The 17694-nt window shown below is 34.6% G+C and overlaps 4 protein-coding genes across 4 annotated transcripts; 3 read left to right on the top strand and 1 right to left on the bottom strand.

Moving 5' to 3' along the window:
• The first annotated feature begins 330 nt into the window (after positions 1-330).
• On the top strand, positions 331-2519 carry Tsp_10762 (putative JmjC domain-containing histone demethylation protein 2B). The gene is made up of 9 exons (XM_003373729.1): positions 331-471; positions 526-798; positions 847-968; positions 1137-1212; positions 1385-1449; positions 1635-1789; positions 1872-2025; positions 2187-2283; positions 2397-2519. Exons 1-9 carry the CDS (start codon positions 331-333, stop codon positions 2517-2519), a joined length of 1206 nt encoding a protein of 401 aa, XP_003373777.1.
• Positions 2520-3208: 689 nt separating this feature from the next.
• On the top strand, positions 3209-4070 carry Tsp_10763 (solute carrier family 22 member 21). Its single transcript, XM_003373728.1, has 3 exons — positions 3209-3470; positions 3552-3733; positions 3810-4070. Exons 1-3 carry the CDS (start codon positions 3209-3211, stop codon positions 4068-4070), a joined length of 705 nt encoding a protein of 234 aa, XP_003373776.1.
• Positions 4071-6021: 1951 nt separating this feature from the next.
• Tsp_10764 (putative JmjC domain-containing histone demethylation protein 2B) lies at positions 6022-11090 on the bottom strand. Its single transcript, XM_003373727.1, has 12 exons — positions 11082-11090; positions 10822-10926; positions 10519-10570; positions 10019-10488; positions 9561-9958; positions 8843-9509; positions 8312-8494; positions 7898-8047; positions 7715-7734; positions 7264-7405; positions 6956-7151; positions 6022-6890 (listed from the first exon to the last, which is right to left on the bottom strand). The coding sequence occupies exons 1-12, from the start codon at positions 11088-11090 to the stop codon at positions 6022-6024; spliced, it is 3261 nt and encodes a 1086-aa protein (XP_003373775.1).
• Positions 11091-14746: 3656 nt separating this feature from the next.
• On the top strand, positions 14747-15315 carry Tsp_10765 (conserved hypothetical protein). The gene is made up of 3 exons (XM_003373726.1): positions 14747-14860; positions 14970-15111; positions 15188-15315. The coding sequence occupies exons 1-3, from the start codon at positions 14747-14749 to the stop codon at positions 15313-15315; spliced, it is 384 nt and encodes a 127-aa protein (XP_003373774.1).
• Positions 15316-17694: the final 2379 nt, after the last annotated feature.

Here is a 17694-nt window from a genome sequence, read left to right as displayed (position 1 = left end):
GCTGTGTGAAAATTGTTCTGCGCAATGTTGTTATCAAGCCGGAACGATATTTTTGGTTTGTTCGCTTTGAACAGGCAAGACAAGAGAAAAAATTATTAGCGACAGTCTTCTCTCAAAGAGGTCAGTGAAATTGGTAAGTATCGATTGCATTCATTGTTCGGGTTTTTGATTACCATCTCTTACCTTCAGGGGGTTGTTTGTTTCGCTTCCAGTGAGAAGCGTTCGTTGGTTCATTTTTCTCGAACAGTAGCTGAATTTGAAGCCACTGTAATAATTAATATCTGCCCGGTCAGCTTAGCCTGAAAAAGTCCAATTTTTCCAACGAACCTGATGACGACCACACCTTCAACTGCCGTTGACTTTGATCACATTCTCCAATCTGTCGGCTCTTTTGGACTTTATCAGCGTCTCATATTGATACTCTTGTCCATTCCGTCTTCTCTCATAAGCTCTTGGGTCGCTTTTGCTCAGGTGAAAAAAAAATAATTTTATTTATTCAATTGTTTTTTTATTATTATGTTGAAGATTTTCGCAGCCGCTTCACCTCAACACACGTGCTTTGTACCCAGGGACTTTATTACAATTAATATGACCGATGAAGAATGGAAAAATTCGACAATACCATTGGAAGATGATGATAATGCTTATTTTCACAGAACTGTGAAATTCAGCAAATGTAAGCAATTTGACACTGAAATAATTGATCACAAGATAATTATAAACAAATCTTCCATCGTCGACTGCAAATACGGTTGGAATTACAATCATGACATTTACGACACCACTATTGTGACCGATGTAATTTGAATTTTATTATTATTTTTTTAATATTGAATTGGCCTTCAGCTGTGTATTGTATTGCAGATGAATCTTGTCTGCTATCATGATTTCTGGCCTGCTTTTTCTTTGATGGCTTTCAATATTGGCGGCTTATTTGGTAATTTTTTTATCGGCCACATCGCTGACAGGTATATCTTTTTTAATGTTCTAAATTTTTTCACCATTCGTTAATTATCATCTGTTGTATAAGATTTTCTTCTATAATTATTAATTGTGCCACATTTCGGAGCTGTAAAGTAAGTTTTCTTTTTTTTTTCAAATGTTATCTTGTTGAGTTGAGCTTCTATTTTCTTCAGTTCCTCATACAACAATGCACAGTACAGTAATGAATTAGTCGTCGACGTAGGCAGATTTTTCGATTTTCACACAAATGTTAATTAATCATCATAAACTGGAATGTGCGTGATGTTTTTTAATCTAATTTTCCATTTTTTCTTTTCGTAAATGATGAAAAATACTGTAGTAGTGAAACTGCATTTTTTTTCTTGAGAATTGCATTCTACTTAGGAAGTTGTGAATTTTCAACTTTGACAAAAATTTTCAGTTGAAGACGTCAGAATGTCATTTTAATAGATTTTTGCACTACACTTGGCCATTTTACAAGCAAATGTTTGTTATTCATAAATCTTATCTTGTCACACTGTGTGTGATTTATTGATTTTCAAGTGCAACTTTTATTTCCCGCATGTTAATTTAATTGAATATACAAATATGTAACATTAGCATATCATCATTAATTAATTAATTAATTTATTTATTTATTTATTTATTTATTTTGTGAGTAAAAATTTTAGATATGGTCGGAAAATAGCATTGTTTCTCATGCTGGCGGTGATCAGCATTTTTGGAACTGCCAGTGCATTTGCCACCGACATTTACACTTATGTGGCGTTGCGATTTTTCGTCGGCTCTACTTTTCCAGCGTTGTTCAGTCTACCATTTGTAATAGGTTTAACAATTTTTTTATTTTGAGCAATTTTTTTCATTTTGCTTACAATGAAACTGTCTCTTCACAGGCATTGAATTGTCAGGTCCCCAGTATCGCATAATGTTGAATACTGCTTTTTGTACATTTTTCGGTCTGAGCTTTTGCCTTCTCTGCTTCATCGCATCGCTTCTACGCAACTGGAGACATCTGCTGATTGTCACTTCTGCTCCATCCGCTGTGTATCTCATCTTTTGGTGGTTTGTAATTTACACATTTTTCTAAACCAATTTTCAGACTTTTTTTTTTCAATGCTGCAAAAAAATTCTTCTTCTTTTTTTTCTGCATACTTTTCAGTCCTGTTTGTTGTTATCGGTTTGACAAAATTGTGCAAATTTTGATTCAATTTATCTTTCTTCAGGATCATTCCCGAATCTCCCAGGTGGTTACTGTTGAAAAAGCGTTACAGTCAAGCTAGTGACATTCTTGTTCGCGCAGCTCGATTCAACCGCCGCTCAGTTTCTCGACAAGACATTTATGAAAAATGTGTACAGATATTTTATTTATTTTCAATTCAATAATATTTTTTAATAATGTTAAATTGAATGTTTGTTTGTTCTTGTTTTTCAAGCGGCAGGTTGGTGCAGTGGAGCAAGAGGGCCAAGCGTCGTTTGGTAGCGAGCCGACCGTGCTGGACTTGTTCCGTACACCGAATTTGCGCAAAATAGCAATTTTGGTCACTTATATTTGGTAAGCAAATATTAAAAATGAAGAAAATATTGTTTAAAAAAGATTCTGTTGTTTTTTTGTGCTTATTTCGCACAACGGAGGCTAGTTGGCTAGTTTGGTATTTTTATTGAACTTGAAAACCTTTAGTTGTCTGTAAAAAATTTAGTTGTTCGTTCACTGATCCTCACTGAAACTGTGACATGTCCGTGTCCGTGTGAAAAATCATTTTCGCTATTTTTTCCATTTTTCAATGAAATAATTACCCTAAAATTACAATTCAAGTATTAAAAACAATATTGGCTGAATGAGCGTATTGTATTGATGATTTGGATGAAAAATATGATAATTTGAAAATTATAAAAGAAAAATTATTCCTGTCAATTCAACCAACCAAGGAGAAAGTTCTTGTCTGTTTGTATTTTGAAATCAATATTTTTGCATATATTGTGAAAATCAACAGATGCATGTAATTTATTTTTCTATTTTTATTCTAAATTAATGATATTATTATTATTGAAGTTAAGAAAAATCTTCATCAACTTATTTGTTGATCGATTTTGTTATTCTGTATGTCTTTCAATATTTCACGTAATGTTAACGTATGTGTGTTTAACAATAATTATTTGTATTTCCTTTTTTTAATGTTTTGATTCTTTAAGCTCAGATAAAATTACTGATCATTTTTACTACTGCAGAAAAGATATATCTGTCTATATGTATGTATTGAAATTATTATATCCATTCAGTGGACGGATGTTCAGGCTTGTCAATTCAACCGTTTACAATGGTCTCATATACGATGTGCCAAACATGCAGTTGAATGATTATGCAAATTTGGCACTCAGTGCGGCGGTAGAAGTGCCGGCTAGCTTGATCACATGGCCAATGATTAACAATTTTGGACGACGGTGTTCGTTGACGTCAACAATGCTTTTCGGCGGTGCAGTTACGCTCAGTGCTATCTTCTTTGCCAACAGTATGCTATTTTCCAAAATTTTATTTTACTTATTTAATATTTTGTAATAGTGAAATTTCTTTTGTTTCTTTTTTTTCGTAGCGCACCCGTGGGTTGAAGGAGGTTTAGCAGCTGTTGGAAAATTTGCCATATCCGCATCATTTACAATTATCTATGCATACGCTTCTGAACTTTATCCAACCGAAAGTCGTGCCATTGGTATTGGCTGGAGTTCGGTTGTCGCTTTGTTAGGAGTAATTACTGCACCTTACATTATTTATCTGGTAATGCGACACTGTTGTTGTTGTTGTTGTTTCAAATGCAAAAACAGCTTTGTGTTTTATATAATTAAAATTACAGACTAGTGACGTAAGAGCGTTACCGTTGATGATCATGGGCGTGTTGACGATATCCGGCGGCATTTTGGCGCTTCTTTTACCGGAAACACGTAACATCCGACTTCCGGAGACAATCGAAGAAGCCGAAGTACTTTACCAGACCAGCACCGCCACCAAACGGTTCTGCAATCTCGCGAGACGTGGTCATCGCCATTCAAATCGGACTAATGATGCACAAAGTGACAGTGACAATACTGTCGTGGAACGTTTTCTCATTCGATGAAAACTGGCAACAACACCTTTTTACATTGCCAATTTTATTATCATTCGCAAAATCAAAGCATCCTCTATCTTGTGTTTTAAAATGATTCGTCTTGTAAAGGTGAGTGAGTGTGTAGTATTATAATTTTGGCGAACTAAAAAAAAGCAACAATTGCGTAAGCTTTGTTCTTTTTTTCAAATTTTTTATATTTTGTTTAATATTTTAATTCATTTGGACAAATCAATCAATCATCAACAGCATAAATGAAGATAATTTATGCCTTTTATTTTCTATTCGTCCATGTAATCATCAGCCACAAAGTGCGCATGACATGCAAGCATGCACACAAAAAACATAATCATACTCGCATACTGAAAACATTCATACGTTCCTATATTTCCAAATGGAAAACAACTCAAACAAAGAGAAAACAATGTATGGATGAATGGATGGACAGACGGACGGACAGATGGATGGATGGATGGATGGATGTGTAGATGAATAAATGATAGGTAGTTATGTTGAAAGGTAGAAGACAAAGAGTAGGTAGGTAGGTAGGTAGGTAGGTAGGAAAGATGGAAATTTTTTTTTCATTTGAAACCCAACGGAAAGCAAAGACAGTAATTATTATTAATCAATAAACAAAAGCCGAATTGATTCGTTCCATATTACACATTATTGTCATCATCACGTCACAAAAATGGCTAGCGAAAAAGAAGAACAACGCATGTATTGAATTAAACAAGCGTGTCAACATCACATCATCATAAGCTAAGCGTAAAAGCGGACAAAACACCTGTTTTACAGATGAGAATAATGACAATTTAAAAAACACCTCAAAAATGACCACATATGTATATGTATGTATATATAATGAATGAATGATGAAAGAAAGATATTTCCCATCAACAAGAGAAGAATAAGAAGAAGAAGATGATGATGATTATATGATAATGATGAAGCAAATGTCAGTTTGGTTCGTTCGTTGCTAAATTGCAGCGATAATGGTGAAATACATTGTGCTACACATGTGTAGTGAGAAATACCGTTCTGATGACAGTAGCGACGTATTAATTTTGATGAGTATGTAGGTAGGTAGGTAGGTAGTAGGTAGGTTATTAGGGTGAGTTGATGATAAAAAATTTCACACGCCATATGACAATTCTTTTTCTTTCTTTTTAGATAAAGCCAAATTTTTCACCAAAAAAAGAGAAAATTAATTGTTGAAAAAAAAGAAAGAAAAAAGAATATCATCTACCAGTAATCGACGAATACCGGTGGTAAAGTTTGTAAAAATCTGATGAAGAGAACAGAGAGGCAGAGAGGGACAGATGAAAGTTGAAAATTGTTGAATTCAGTTCCGCTAGTTTCCTATCCAACAATGAATGAATGCTGAACAGCAGGCAGGTAGGGAAGGAGGGTGGGAGCTGGGATCCCGCTATTTCCGTTCCGTTGGAGCAAAACAGAACAACAGAACAAACAAACAAACAAACAAACAAACAGAGAACAAACAAACAAGTTGAAACAAAGAAAATAGACGAACGTGGAATAGCAAAGTTGAACGGTAAAATGAAGCTGAAGCTTGAAAATGAAAGTAGAGGCGTTGAAATTGTCAGAAATGGATATTTTTCATATTGGATAATTAATTAGTGTGAAAAACGCGTACACTGTGTGTCTGTTGTCATCGCAGAACAATCAACGCGTTGTATTTTGCTTCTTGCACTCACTCATATATATATATATATATATATATATATATGTATATGTATATATATATATATATATATCGTCACACTGTGATTGGAAATGAATAAAATTCTGCCCATGGCAACGGAATGAAGAAATTTTTCAAACGAAACATCATCTCCCAAGCAGACCAGAGGTCTCATCGTCGGAAATAATTAATCAATAATTAAAACAATAAAAAAAAGAAGAACAAATACAAACCGGCCGAACTCTGTGAGCCCACCCTCTACCTTTGCATGTCAAATGTACATTTCTGTATGTGCATGTGGTGGGTGTGTGGAAAAATAAATGTTGCACCAGTGGAAATGATAAAAGAAAAATTGCCAATCGAAGAGGGTAGTAGAGTCGACACAGTGGTAAGAGAAAGAAAATACAGACTGATCAAAATACTAGTATACGATTGTTTCCAAAGTCGACCACGTAAACCTTGCCGTCCGGTGAGACGCAGACGTCGGTGGGCGTGTCCATGAACGGCCGACCGTGGTGGTGCTGGTTGGCGGTGCCGTTGGCGATACTGGTGCCGCGACCGCAGTCGATTGAAGCGATGAAGTTCATCTGAGGCGAGAAAATTTGAATCCGATTGTTGCGACTGTCGGCAACGAACAAATTGCCCTGGGTGTCGACGTCGATTCCTTGCGGACGACGGAAATGAGCCTCGGCGTCGCCTTCGACACCGTGCATGGTCACCCGGCCGGCGGCCAAGTCGTACACGACCAGACGGTGGTTGTTGAAGTCGGTGCAGAAGAGCCGACGCCCGTCCGGACCGAACGCCACACCCCGGGGCGAGTCGAACTGCTTGTAATACAATGCCTGCTCGTATCCGAACTTGCGCCAGAACAGGCCGTTGGCGGTGAACAGTTGAACGCGGTGGTTGCGAGTGTCTGAGACGGCGATGATGTCGTCGGGCGAGACGGCCACGCCCCAGGGATAATTGAACTGGCCGACGTCGCGGCCCTTTTCGCCGAATTTCAGCTTGAACAGACCGTTCGATGTGAACACTTGCACCCGGTGGTTGTCCTTGTCGACAACGACGATGTCGTTGGAGCTGGTCACCGCCACACCCGCCGGTCGGTCGAACTGACCGTCCCGGCAGCCCTGACAGCCGAACTTTGTCAAGAACCTGCCCTCGCTGTCGAATATCTGAATCCGGTGGTTGGTACGATCGGCGACGATGATTCGATTCAGCTTGTCACAAGCAATGCCCCAGGGTCGGTAGAGCTGACCGTCGCCGCTGCCCTGCGAGCAGAACCGATTGGTCGGATAGCGACCGCTGACAGTTAAATAGCTGCGTCCCCCATTGACCGACAACTTCAGCGGACAATTCGGCATCGCCTGTCCCCGTACGAACAAGCTGACCTTCAACAAACAAACAAACAAACATACAATACACAATGCATATACCACCATGCTAACCGAGACACGTACCAAATGTTCACCTTCCATTCTGGGTGTGAAGGTGCAAGTATACTTGCCGTCGTTGCGGTCCACAACCTGCATGTACTCGAAAACACCGTTCGGCTGTTGAACCACCCCGCTGACCAAATCCCCGCCCACGCGCAGCGGTTGATTGAAATAATCTATCGTCTCCACCATGTACATGACATTTGCATCTGCAAAAAGGAAGCACAAAAATTATACAATTTGAAAACAGCAAACCGATTCACAATCAACCGTATCCAATCACGTGCTACAACGGTACGAATACAACATCTCTCTCTCCCTCTCTGCACCACATCATTCACATCGAAAGGCAATTTGATCTAGCTCAACTGTGCGTAATCAAAGCAACTTTTGAATATGATTTTCAAAAAAAAAAGAAACAAATCTTCCTGAAAACAATGCAATTCTGTCAACCGACCAAAATCCTGATTTGATGACAATCAATTACCCGACAATTGGCTTGGAAAAGAAATTTTTACCCTTCTTCTATTGCTCCCAACTAAATCAAATCATCTCCATTCTAATATTGTAAAATTTCATTATTTATTAATCTTCAAGTACAATTTCTTCTCTTCAGAGATTTCAATCATCATTTTACGTCACAGCATATTTATTTTCATTAATTTCTCTTTTTTTGAACTTCATTTCAAAATATATATAACATCTTCTTTGATTGTACTTTTGAATGACGGACGCATTGTGAAATTAATAAAAGATAATTCAAATTTTCCTTGTAAAGGTGAACGAATTCTCAAAAGTGACAATTTCCGCAAGGGAAACCTTGTAAATCGACTTTCACAGCGACACGTTCGCTAAATAACAAAATTATTCTCCATTCAACCAACATCAATAATATGCAAATATGTAATAAATGTATTTTTTTTCTCTTTTTATAATCAATTTGAAATTTAAAAATTCTAACTTGAATCAATTATAAAATGGAAAAATGAAAACAATTACAGTACTCTGCTATTATTATTATCATTTTTGTAACCAGAATGAAAGAAACACCAGTTTTCCACTGAAAGTGCATTGACCAAAAGCAGTCGAAATAGAAACACAAAAAAAAAATACACTGTGCCAGGGACGAACAATTGCTTGTCTGTAACAACTGCCGTTGACATACAATCCTCCCTTTGGCCAATTTCCAATTTCAGGATGTACATATACAACATACGTACATCCATATATACACATATATATACATATAGATATCTTTCCCCTGTTTCATTAACATTATCACAACCCTCAGGCTTTTCCTTAATTACTCGACAGTAAAATCAATAAATGTATGAACAAAAACATTTTTTATGCAATAACCTTGGATAAGGTAACAACTGAAACCTGTCCCTACTTAAAATTCAAACGTCACCATTTTTATTCTTATTGCTCGTTTCTCCCACACAATTATCGCATACATCACTGTACTTATTTAAGCAAGCAATTTTTATACGTCACCAATTTTCGTTTCCTTGTAAAACCGGATGTGATTTTTCCAAAACAAAACATACAATTATTAAACAAAAAATATCCATGTATTGTAATATGGTCGAAAAAAGATAATATGAAAGAAGAAGAAGAAACAAAAAAAAACAAAACGAACATACGATACCTTTGACACATTGGCGACCATTTTCACCGTAAACGACCGAATGAATCGGACTGGCGTTGGTTTTCAAACCACCGGCTTGTTGTATGGTCATCAAAATGAACGGCTTGGGTGACAAAAACGCGAGGTTGTCATCTTCGTGAGGCATCAGCTCATAGGGAAATGTTCTGATGCATTCTTCGAGCTCGTGGTGCCATAAATCACTGTCGGCGGTGTTCAAGGAGCCCAAATTTTCCAACTTGGCCACGGCTATTTGGATTCGATCACGGTAATGCCTGAGATGCTCCTCGCACATTGACAATTTGCCCATTCTCAACACACGCCAACTTTGCAATTGTTCCAACCACTTCAGACGACGTTCTTCGAGAGCGTTGATCAATGTCTGCGAAATGGTCTGTATATCTTTGACCAGTCCAGTCACACGGGATTCGAGTCTGTTGCCCATTCGATTCACTGAATCCAGACTGTCGGTGACCAGCTTCAAATGCATATGTCCTGAATTCAACAGTCGACGAGTATTTTTCACGTCCATCTCATTAGCCGGAGATATTAAACTTCCACCGGTAGTGCGAAGACCGTGACCATGATGGTCAACGGCACATTTGGGGCAGATGAATGTTAGGCAGCCATCGCAAAAAATATGCGTATAATCCGTCAAATGAACGCTGAAACAATATTAAAGAAATAAGGAGAACAACCGAATAAACACTGCTCACTTGCAAAGCGATATTCCATGATCGTTCATTCCATTACATAAGCTCAGCTGAGACATTCGTGTCAGAGCACACTGTTGTTGTTGTTGCTGAGAATTTGTATGATAATTAAAATCAGAAGAATTGTAATTGTGAACAGAATTTGAAAACAAATCTAAAATACGATGCGGCTTAACGCCCACAGTCCGGTGATGACAATTTGCGCAGTCGGCACACAGAAATTCTTGACAGTCTTCACATTTTGCAATCGCTCTCACTCCGCCCATACAACCGCTGCAATTTGGACGAGGTAAAGCAGTCGGAATACGATATCCACTAAACTGCGTTTGCGGGACGGCAGAGGTAGTAGTAATAGTAGTAGTTGGTAAAAAGCTACCAGAATGTGAATCAGCTGTACACGCCTGCAATTGAAACGACAAAATAATAATAATATAACTTTTACGTTGCAATTTTAAATCAACCGGAGGTAGACTTGTATCCTGCACAGGCGCATAGAATCTGGACACAGCGGGGCTTGAGGTAGCTGGGCACAGTTGATCATTGTTGAACAGCTGCTGCTGCTGTTGCTGCTGCTGCTGACTGACAACACTCGACCGGCCTGAGGCGTCCGCAGAGGTAGTGCTGTTCGACAGACGGCAAGCTAACATTTCATAACTGCCTTCTTTAAGCGGCATACAAAGCGGACAAGCTCCCAGACCTCGAACATGCGCACAACCAGCACAAATAAGATGCGCACAATTCAGCTGCTTCAAACTGGCCACAACCGTAGCCGGCCTACCGCAGCGGACGCATGTGTCCATTGCATGGCGAAAACTGAGCGGCGTTCTGACGCCGCCCTGCCGACATGCACTAAAATCCGATGTCATACCATTGCTTGAAGTCACCTGTCCAACAAGCTGGCACAAAAAAGAATAATAATAAACGTTCGAAACTGGAAAAACATAAATTACCAAATATTTACCCAAAATATCGCTCAGAATTACAGCAGACCGAAACGGCCGCCTCGAGTCGGTCTTCCACTCGTCGATACCTTCAAACTATGACCACGCGTCGCGACTGACGCTCGAAATTACCTTATGACAACCTACAGTAGGATTTTTTTGTAGAAAATTAGGTTAAAACAGTAATTAAAAAAATTTCATTTATACAATGAAATTTTGCAATTTAAAAAAATTCATAAAAAAATAATCGTCAATCTTTTATTATCATTATTACAACATTTAAAATTTTATTTTTTTAATTAAAACAACGTTGATACGATTACGTCAACTGTAGAGGGATTTGAAAGCAGAGCATCAATCTGAGCAACAAAGCACACGCTGCAATATGGAGCGCATTGAAAGCACCTTTTGCGTTTTTGCGCACAATCCTGTAAGTGATTTTAAAAGCAACTAATCCACTTCAATCACTTGATCAAATAATGCAAACCAATAAATAGAGGTAAAAGAAAAGAAAAATTAATAAAATCTCTGCCATTGTACAGACAATATAAATAATTATCAAAAAGACCTATCGACAAATTACCTTCATCATCATATCAAATATTCACTCGTTCATTCAGCAAATGCGAAACGCAAAAGTCATTATTTTTATAAAATCAATTTTACCTTTCAGTTTTTTCTCCTCGTTTTGTTCTAACAAAACTAAACAAACCAACTGATCACGAACAAATTTTCACTAGCCTGTGACAAGACATGCAAATGAGAAAATGATGAATAAATGCAAATGAAAAGTTAAGAAAAGGGTCTTTTTGTTTTTCATTGAAAAAATAATTTTGTCAATGAAAAAGATGAAAAGGGTCATTGACAATTAATTAAAAAGGCTATTCAGAGAGAAATTTGAGAATTATTTTGAACGATTATTATTATTAATACTGAACGCTTCTGTGGTTATTATTTCACTTGTTCACAGCTTCAATTTCATTATGCGATAAATTAAGCAAAAGAAAAAAAGAATAATGAGCACTTTGTTTGGAATTTTGAAGAACTGAATAATTGAAATTTGAATTTCAAAATATACCTGCTCAAAGGTGTCTTTGCTTTTTCTTGTGAATTGTTCAATACGCTTCAATAATATCAGCTAAATTCATTGAAAAAAACCATTAGCATAGTTTTTCTCATGGTAATCATTTCCAATCTGAAATTATTGTCATTGCTAATGACTTCCCAATTATGAATTCTTGTTATCAATCACAAATGTAAAATGAAATTCAAAAGCGCTTCTCTCGGAATGCTTTGCGTGTGTTGAGAAATTCTTGGACAGTACAAAATCTGGCTTTTGATATTGTCTGTACAATTCGAAATATAAATACTCAAGGCGTACTTTAAACTGGTTATTCCAAGTGTTCGCTTGATGAAAAGAGTATCACCTAGCATCACATTATAAATCAGTACGAATATCAATAATCGTCTGTCCAAATAATTGCATCACTGCTTAAAACAGTGGCAGTATTCAAACAAACTGCACACATAGAAACTGTTCTCATTTATCAGATATTTGGAGCTCAAATTTTCAAATATCAATATTGCTTTATGACTGATTGGAAATTTTCAATATTCACAAATTGAACTACCTGATTAGGTGAATGGAATGTTCTACGAAACATTTGCTCAATGACGATGAAAATTTTCACGTTCCACTCCACAATAAAAAGTTTTATTATAAAATATTTGCTCATTTTTATTTTGCTATAAAACCCTTTGTCTTCACGTGTATACATATTTCCATTTTATTGACAAACAAATTTATCAGTAGATTGTTTGCAATTTATTCAATATGATGTAAAAGCAAAAATATTCATAATTACATTGACAAACTGTTTTGCTATGATGTTATCAAATAATAAAATGTATGACATGACAATGAAAAACAAAGCTAAACAAGTGAAATTATTTCGCACTTTTTTATTTAAAATTATCTATCACGTTTCCAAAAGCTTTCTCATCAATGAATAAACATGCTAGTAAAAGTTTAAACATTAAACTGGAATTTTTCTCTTAATATTTTTTATCAAAATTTCGAGTGAATCTTCAAATGCTTCACTTCCTCTTCGTATATAATAATATAAAATTTAGATATATTTATTTTATCAAACAGGCGATATCAAACACTTTTTGTTTTTTATTTGCTCAGAAATGCAAATAGATGTCGTCTGTTGTGCTTCAACCGATGATTATCTGGTATTAGCAAAATGTTGACGCCAATCTAGCAACGCTATCACGTTGTTGTATTTATGGATTAACCGCAGGTTGTGCAAAAGAAATGAATGAACGTTTGACCGATAGTAGAAGCTAAATTTGAATGCAAATATTTTAAACCAGAAACTCGATAACAACTATATAAAAGTTCTGCTTTTGAAAAAGTTATAATAATGCACTTCATTGTCGAGGAGATGTTTCAAAAAGAAATAAGGTCCACATTTGCAAAGTAGTTGACGCCAAAAATACGCATACTAAGTCATTTTACATCACTAAACATTGAAAAATATTCACCAGCTGACAATCGGCAACTGATAATTAAAAAGAATAACGCATTAACCGATTCTTGGAATATACTAATCGTCGAGTGAACTGACGGCTGTCGCAAAATTTAGCCCTGAATTTAAAAATTACCCAAACTTAACGTTTTCAAATACGCCAACAGCTGCTAAAAGAACAAGCATCGCATTAATAAAATTTAATTTAAATTTCACTTCAGATACCAAATGACAAAGAATAGATCATAGCACAAATCTCCACTTGATGATTCTATTTCACGTTTTAATCGTCTTGCATGCTTGCTATTTTAAAACAAAAAACCCATAATCATCAGCATATTGCGAATAAATGATCAGTGTAAAAACAGCTTGCTTCGAGCAATCGACGACTGGTAATGATCTTTTCAACGACTCAATAGCGTGGCAGTATTGCTATACAACCAGAACACTTGAAACCTATTTGCATAGCTCTAGAGAATTTTACGATTAAAAATAATCTTCATTTCCAGATTTACAACTACAAAAATTAAAGCAAACGACTTCTTCTTCAACAAAGCAAAGGAAAGGGCGCAGCACTACAAGCGTAACATGTTTTACTTTCAGCATCTTTTTTGTTTTCATGCTGAATAAATGCACATTTTGTATAAAATGCGAAATAATCTTGACTGCTCCGTCACGATATTTTTCACATGCAATGATCGGATATTGTATGTCGAAGTTTATTTTTGCAAATTTTCAATACATATCCTTCAAAATAATTACGACTAATACCTCATTCACAGCATCACTCTCATTGTTATTATTAGCGAAATCTCCATTTTACAAAAGATAATAACCCACTTCTTATTTAACAGCGATTGTTTGAGAATCTAGATTGCAACAAATTTATAAGTTCATTCTATGTTTAATAAAGGCATTCGTTTCTTTGTTTACGTAATTTATGATTATCATTGGTGTAACAGTTAAATCTTTTTCAAATAAAGTAAATTTCGAATTGACAATCTTGTCTGTACTGTTTATTTAGAATGAAGATAAAAACAGTTCAAACAATATTATTTTCAAGAACAAATTCCAAGCCATCAGTGACACATTAAAAATCTTCACGACTACCATATGAATAAAAACAATTGGAAAATCATGTTCATGTGAAGAAATGATTTTTATCATTTTTTCTAAACTGTCATCTTACAGTTAATCTTATTCCTATTTGAAGTAAAAAAGTTATAAGTGGACATAAAATTTAATTATAATAATGCTGTTAAAAACAAAACAATAGTTAAAAGTAAAAAATGAACAATTTTAAAAGATGATTCTGTTTATGTGAAATCTGTTTCAAAAAGTTTAATATTGGATAAATTTATATTGTATTAAATATGAAACGATGGGCAAAATATTATTTAAGCTAAAAACAATTATAAGAATGTGGTGTTTGTTTTGCTCAATACCTACTTTTCTTTACATTTCCAGTGACATACAGTAACATTTTTTCTTTTAAATTGAACAATTGCATTTCAAATTTTTAGAAATATTTAGTACATCGCCGTGTTAATTATAAAATATATATTATTTCCAATGTTTACTGAGCAGAAGTTTAGAATTCATTCAATGATATCTTTCACTATGTGCAAAACATTGTATGTTTGGCATTTGTAATGCATTTGTAATACTTTTAGTGCAACTTTCCTGGTAAAATTTGTTTTCTACTTGTAATACAATGGCATCAGGAAGACGAAGTGGAATTGTTTACAGCAAGCCTCAGGAACCTCCATTTCTGAGAGCAATCAAAGAGAAATTGGGATATAAGCCACCTCCTACTATTGATTCGAAGGTGCAGTATTAATTTTGTTGTTTCGAACATTTTACTGCCATATATTTTATTTTCATGAAAAACATTCCTGTTTATTTAAACAAATTTTTTGTACAGTTTGCAATTTTAGCGGCAAGCAGCGACTTCAGACGATGCTGATTCTAGGCCAGATGGCCCTGAAGACCAGCCGACCGTTGTTGTACTTCAGGAAGGCGATTTAACAATGGAAGAATACAAGGAAAAAGTAAAACAACTCGCAGAGAATGAAGAAAGTATTTCAGCTATTCATATTTATATAGCGTTAAGTTTATAACAGTAATGACGTTTATTTAATTTAAACGTTTTCAGTTATGAGCATATCGATAAAACAGAATTGTACATTAGTAATTATGCATTTTAGGAAAAAAGATAGAAAGAGGAGATATTACATTTCAAAAGCCTTCGTCAAAAGAAAGCAAATCTTCATGTTCAAATGAAAGAAAACGAAAACATACTGATTCTATATTAAGCAAAGATGAGCAAATGAGTCGACTGTTATCCTTCAACGATGATGAAGAAGAAGAAGAAGAAGAAGAATGAGTTACTGTGGAATATTTTACTTAAAACATTTTTTGTTATTATTCATTATCATTGTTTTTTAACACTGTTTATTTCTATTCAAATTAAACAGCATTCTGCGATGAATGAAAATGCTTATTGCACTTTTTTGTATGCTTAATTTCTTTTTTATCACATGCAGTAAATTTTTTTTTAATTTTGCCGGCTGATAGCAGTAATAGCAGTAGGAAAATATTTTAAAGTGAATTTTATTTTAAAACTGAAAAAGTAATTTCTTAAAGTTGTTCATAGAGCTGTATTATGAATGTAGTTAATATGAATTGTATCAATTATGCAAATTGAAATTCTTAACCGTTTCGATTGTTCTGCTTTGATTCATTTATTCTTTTTTTTCATCTGCTTGAATGAGAACGATAATTACCTGGCAGTATTTTTTCATTAAAAAAGGAAAGAGGATTACGGCAGACATATTGATTTGTTTATTTATTTTACAATGTGATATCATCGCCTCTGTCATTGAATTGTAATGTATTGCATAAGGCTTCCGACGAAGTCCACCTACGATGTAAGCATTTTGTTCGAATCATTATTGATTAACTTTTCCGATTAATGCATGCAATTTTGATGATTCAACTTTCAAACGGATTTTTGGGTAAATTCAGTATCTCTACTTCCTGCAGTGTTATAAATGAATCACATCGTTTTTCACACTCATTTTACACGTAAGCTTAGACAAATAAATAACATATCCCAAAATCGTGACGTGACCGTTCATTCAATATCATCACAAAAAATACAAGTCTATTAACTGTATCTTTTCTTTTTCGAGTGTAATTGCTCCATTTCACTTATGTTACATTCATTATATTAAACTGGAAAATAAGCCATGTGAAAACATTAACTATACTTTGTATGGTCACAAAGAAATGTGAATTTTTGAAAGATGAATGCAAAAAGCATTTTGAATAATATGAGTCAATTTTATTGTTAGAGGATTAAGGCAACCATAATAAATATACCATAAAATAAAATAACATAAATAAGCTTTCCACAGTAATTTTTTTTCCAAAGTCCAATTTTTACAATAAATTTGAAAGATATGCAATGCATAAATGGATAGATGCTCGACAGACCAAACAACGACAAAAATGGCAAGAAGCACTGTGCTTAGGATACAAAAATTACACTTCATTAATAATGATAGTTTATCTGCTTTTATCGTTGTTATATTATTAATGTACTTGATGTGTTCGTCAATATTGTTAGAATAATCAAAACTCATAGCACTTAAAGTGAACTCTCTTCTTGTTTATTTACATCGAAATTCATCTTTGCAAAAATGTCTCAAAAATATTGCGCTCCATAATAAAATGTACAGTTTATCTATCTTATCTACAACGCATGCCTGTTTAAGTGAGCAATTATTTACAACAAACAGTGAGTACATTTCAAATTTAGATTTATAATCTAAAATGCATACACCAAAACCGATTTGAAAAATATGTTTTTTATGCGTGACTTTCTTTATAAAAATTTCATGCAGTAATGCAATAATTTTAATGAAATAGCAGGAACTGCTATTATTCAATGTCAAATGATTCATTATCAATTTGTGTTGCATGAACTGAAAAAAGTGATTTTAAGTTATCTATTGCACCATATTTAATTTGCCTTCACTGTTGCAATGCTAAACGTATTATTGGTGCAATTCGCATTTTCTGACTCATCCCGCTTGTCTGTATCTCTTTTGACTGCGTTTATTTAGTGTTGGAATTTTTACTACTGCTGCAGCTGCAACTCCGTTTCTCTGGTAAGTGTTAAAACAGTAATGATATTTCATGGACAGTTCCACGTTAATTGAAATTTAATTTAGCAAGATGTTTTCATATTGCAAATAATAAATAAAAGTATGAAATTCGCAAAATATTAAATGATCATTGTAAACTGTTTGTATAAGACATCATATTTCAAATAAAGAAAATATTGATTTTTATTTTTTTAGTTTGTCCAATTTTGTACTTTGCAGTTAAAAGTTTATTTAAATTTGTTAAAAACTGTTTTTATTTGAAGTAATTTATGCTATCAGTAATGCTGATTTTCATTTCAAAATTCAAATAGTTTAGTATGCATGTATCTTCTACAGTAATTTGTTCTACTTTAAAATTTGCAAATATAAAACATTGCTAGAATTGCATAGAAAAAATAACAAATGATTGTTTTTAAATGCTAATTTTCATGAGTAACCTTTTTTTATCTGAAATATTCTTTAATGAAGCAGATTTAAGTTTTGAAATATG

This window comes from Trichinella spiralis (assembly GCF_000181795.1).
Source record: "Trichinella spiralis strain ISS 195 chromosome Unknown Scfld6, whole genome shotgun sequence".
Classification (NCBI taxonomy): Eukaryota; Metazoa; Nematoda; class Enoplea; order Trichinellida; family Trichinellidae; genus Trichinella; species Trichinella spiralis.
The sequence above is the reverse complement of the archived record's forward strand: the minus strand, read 5'-3'. Positions and strand labels throughout refer to the sequence as shown.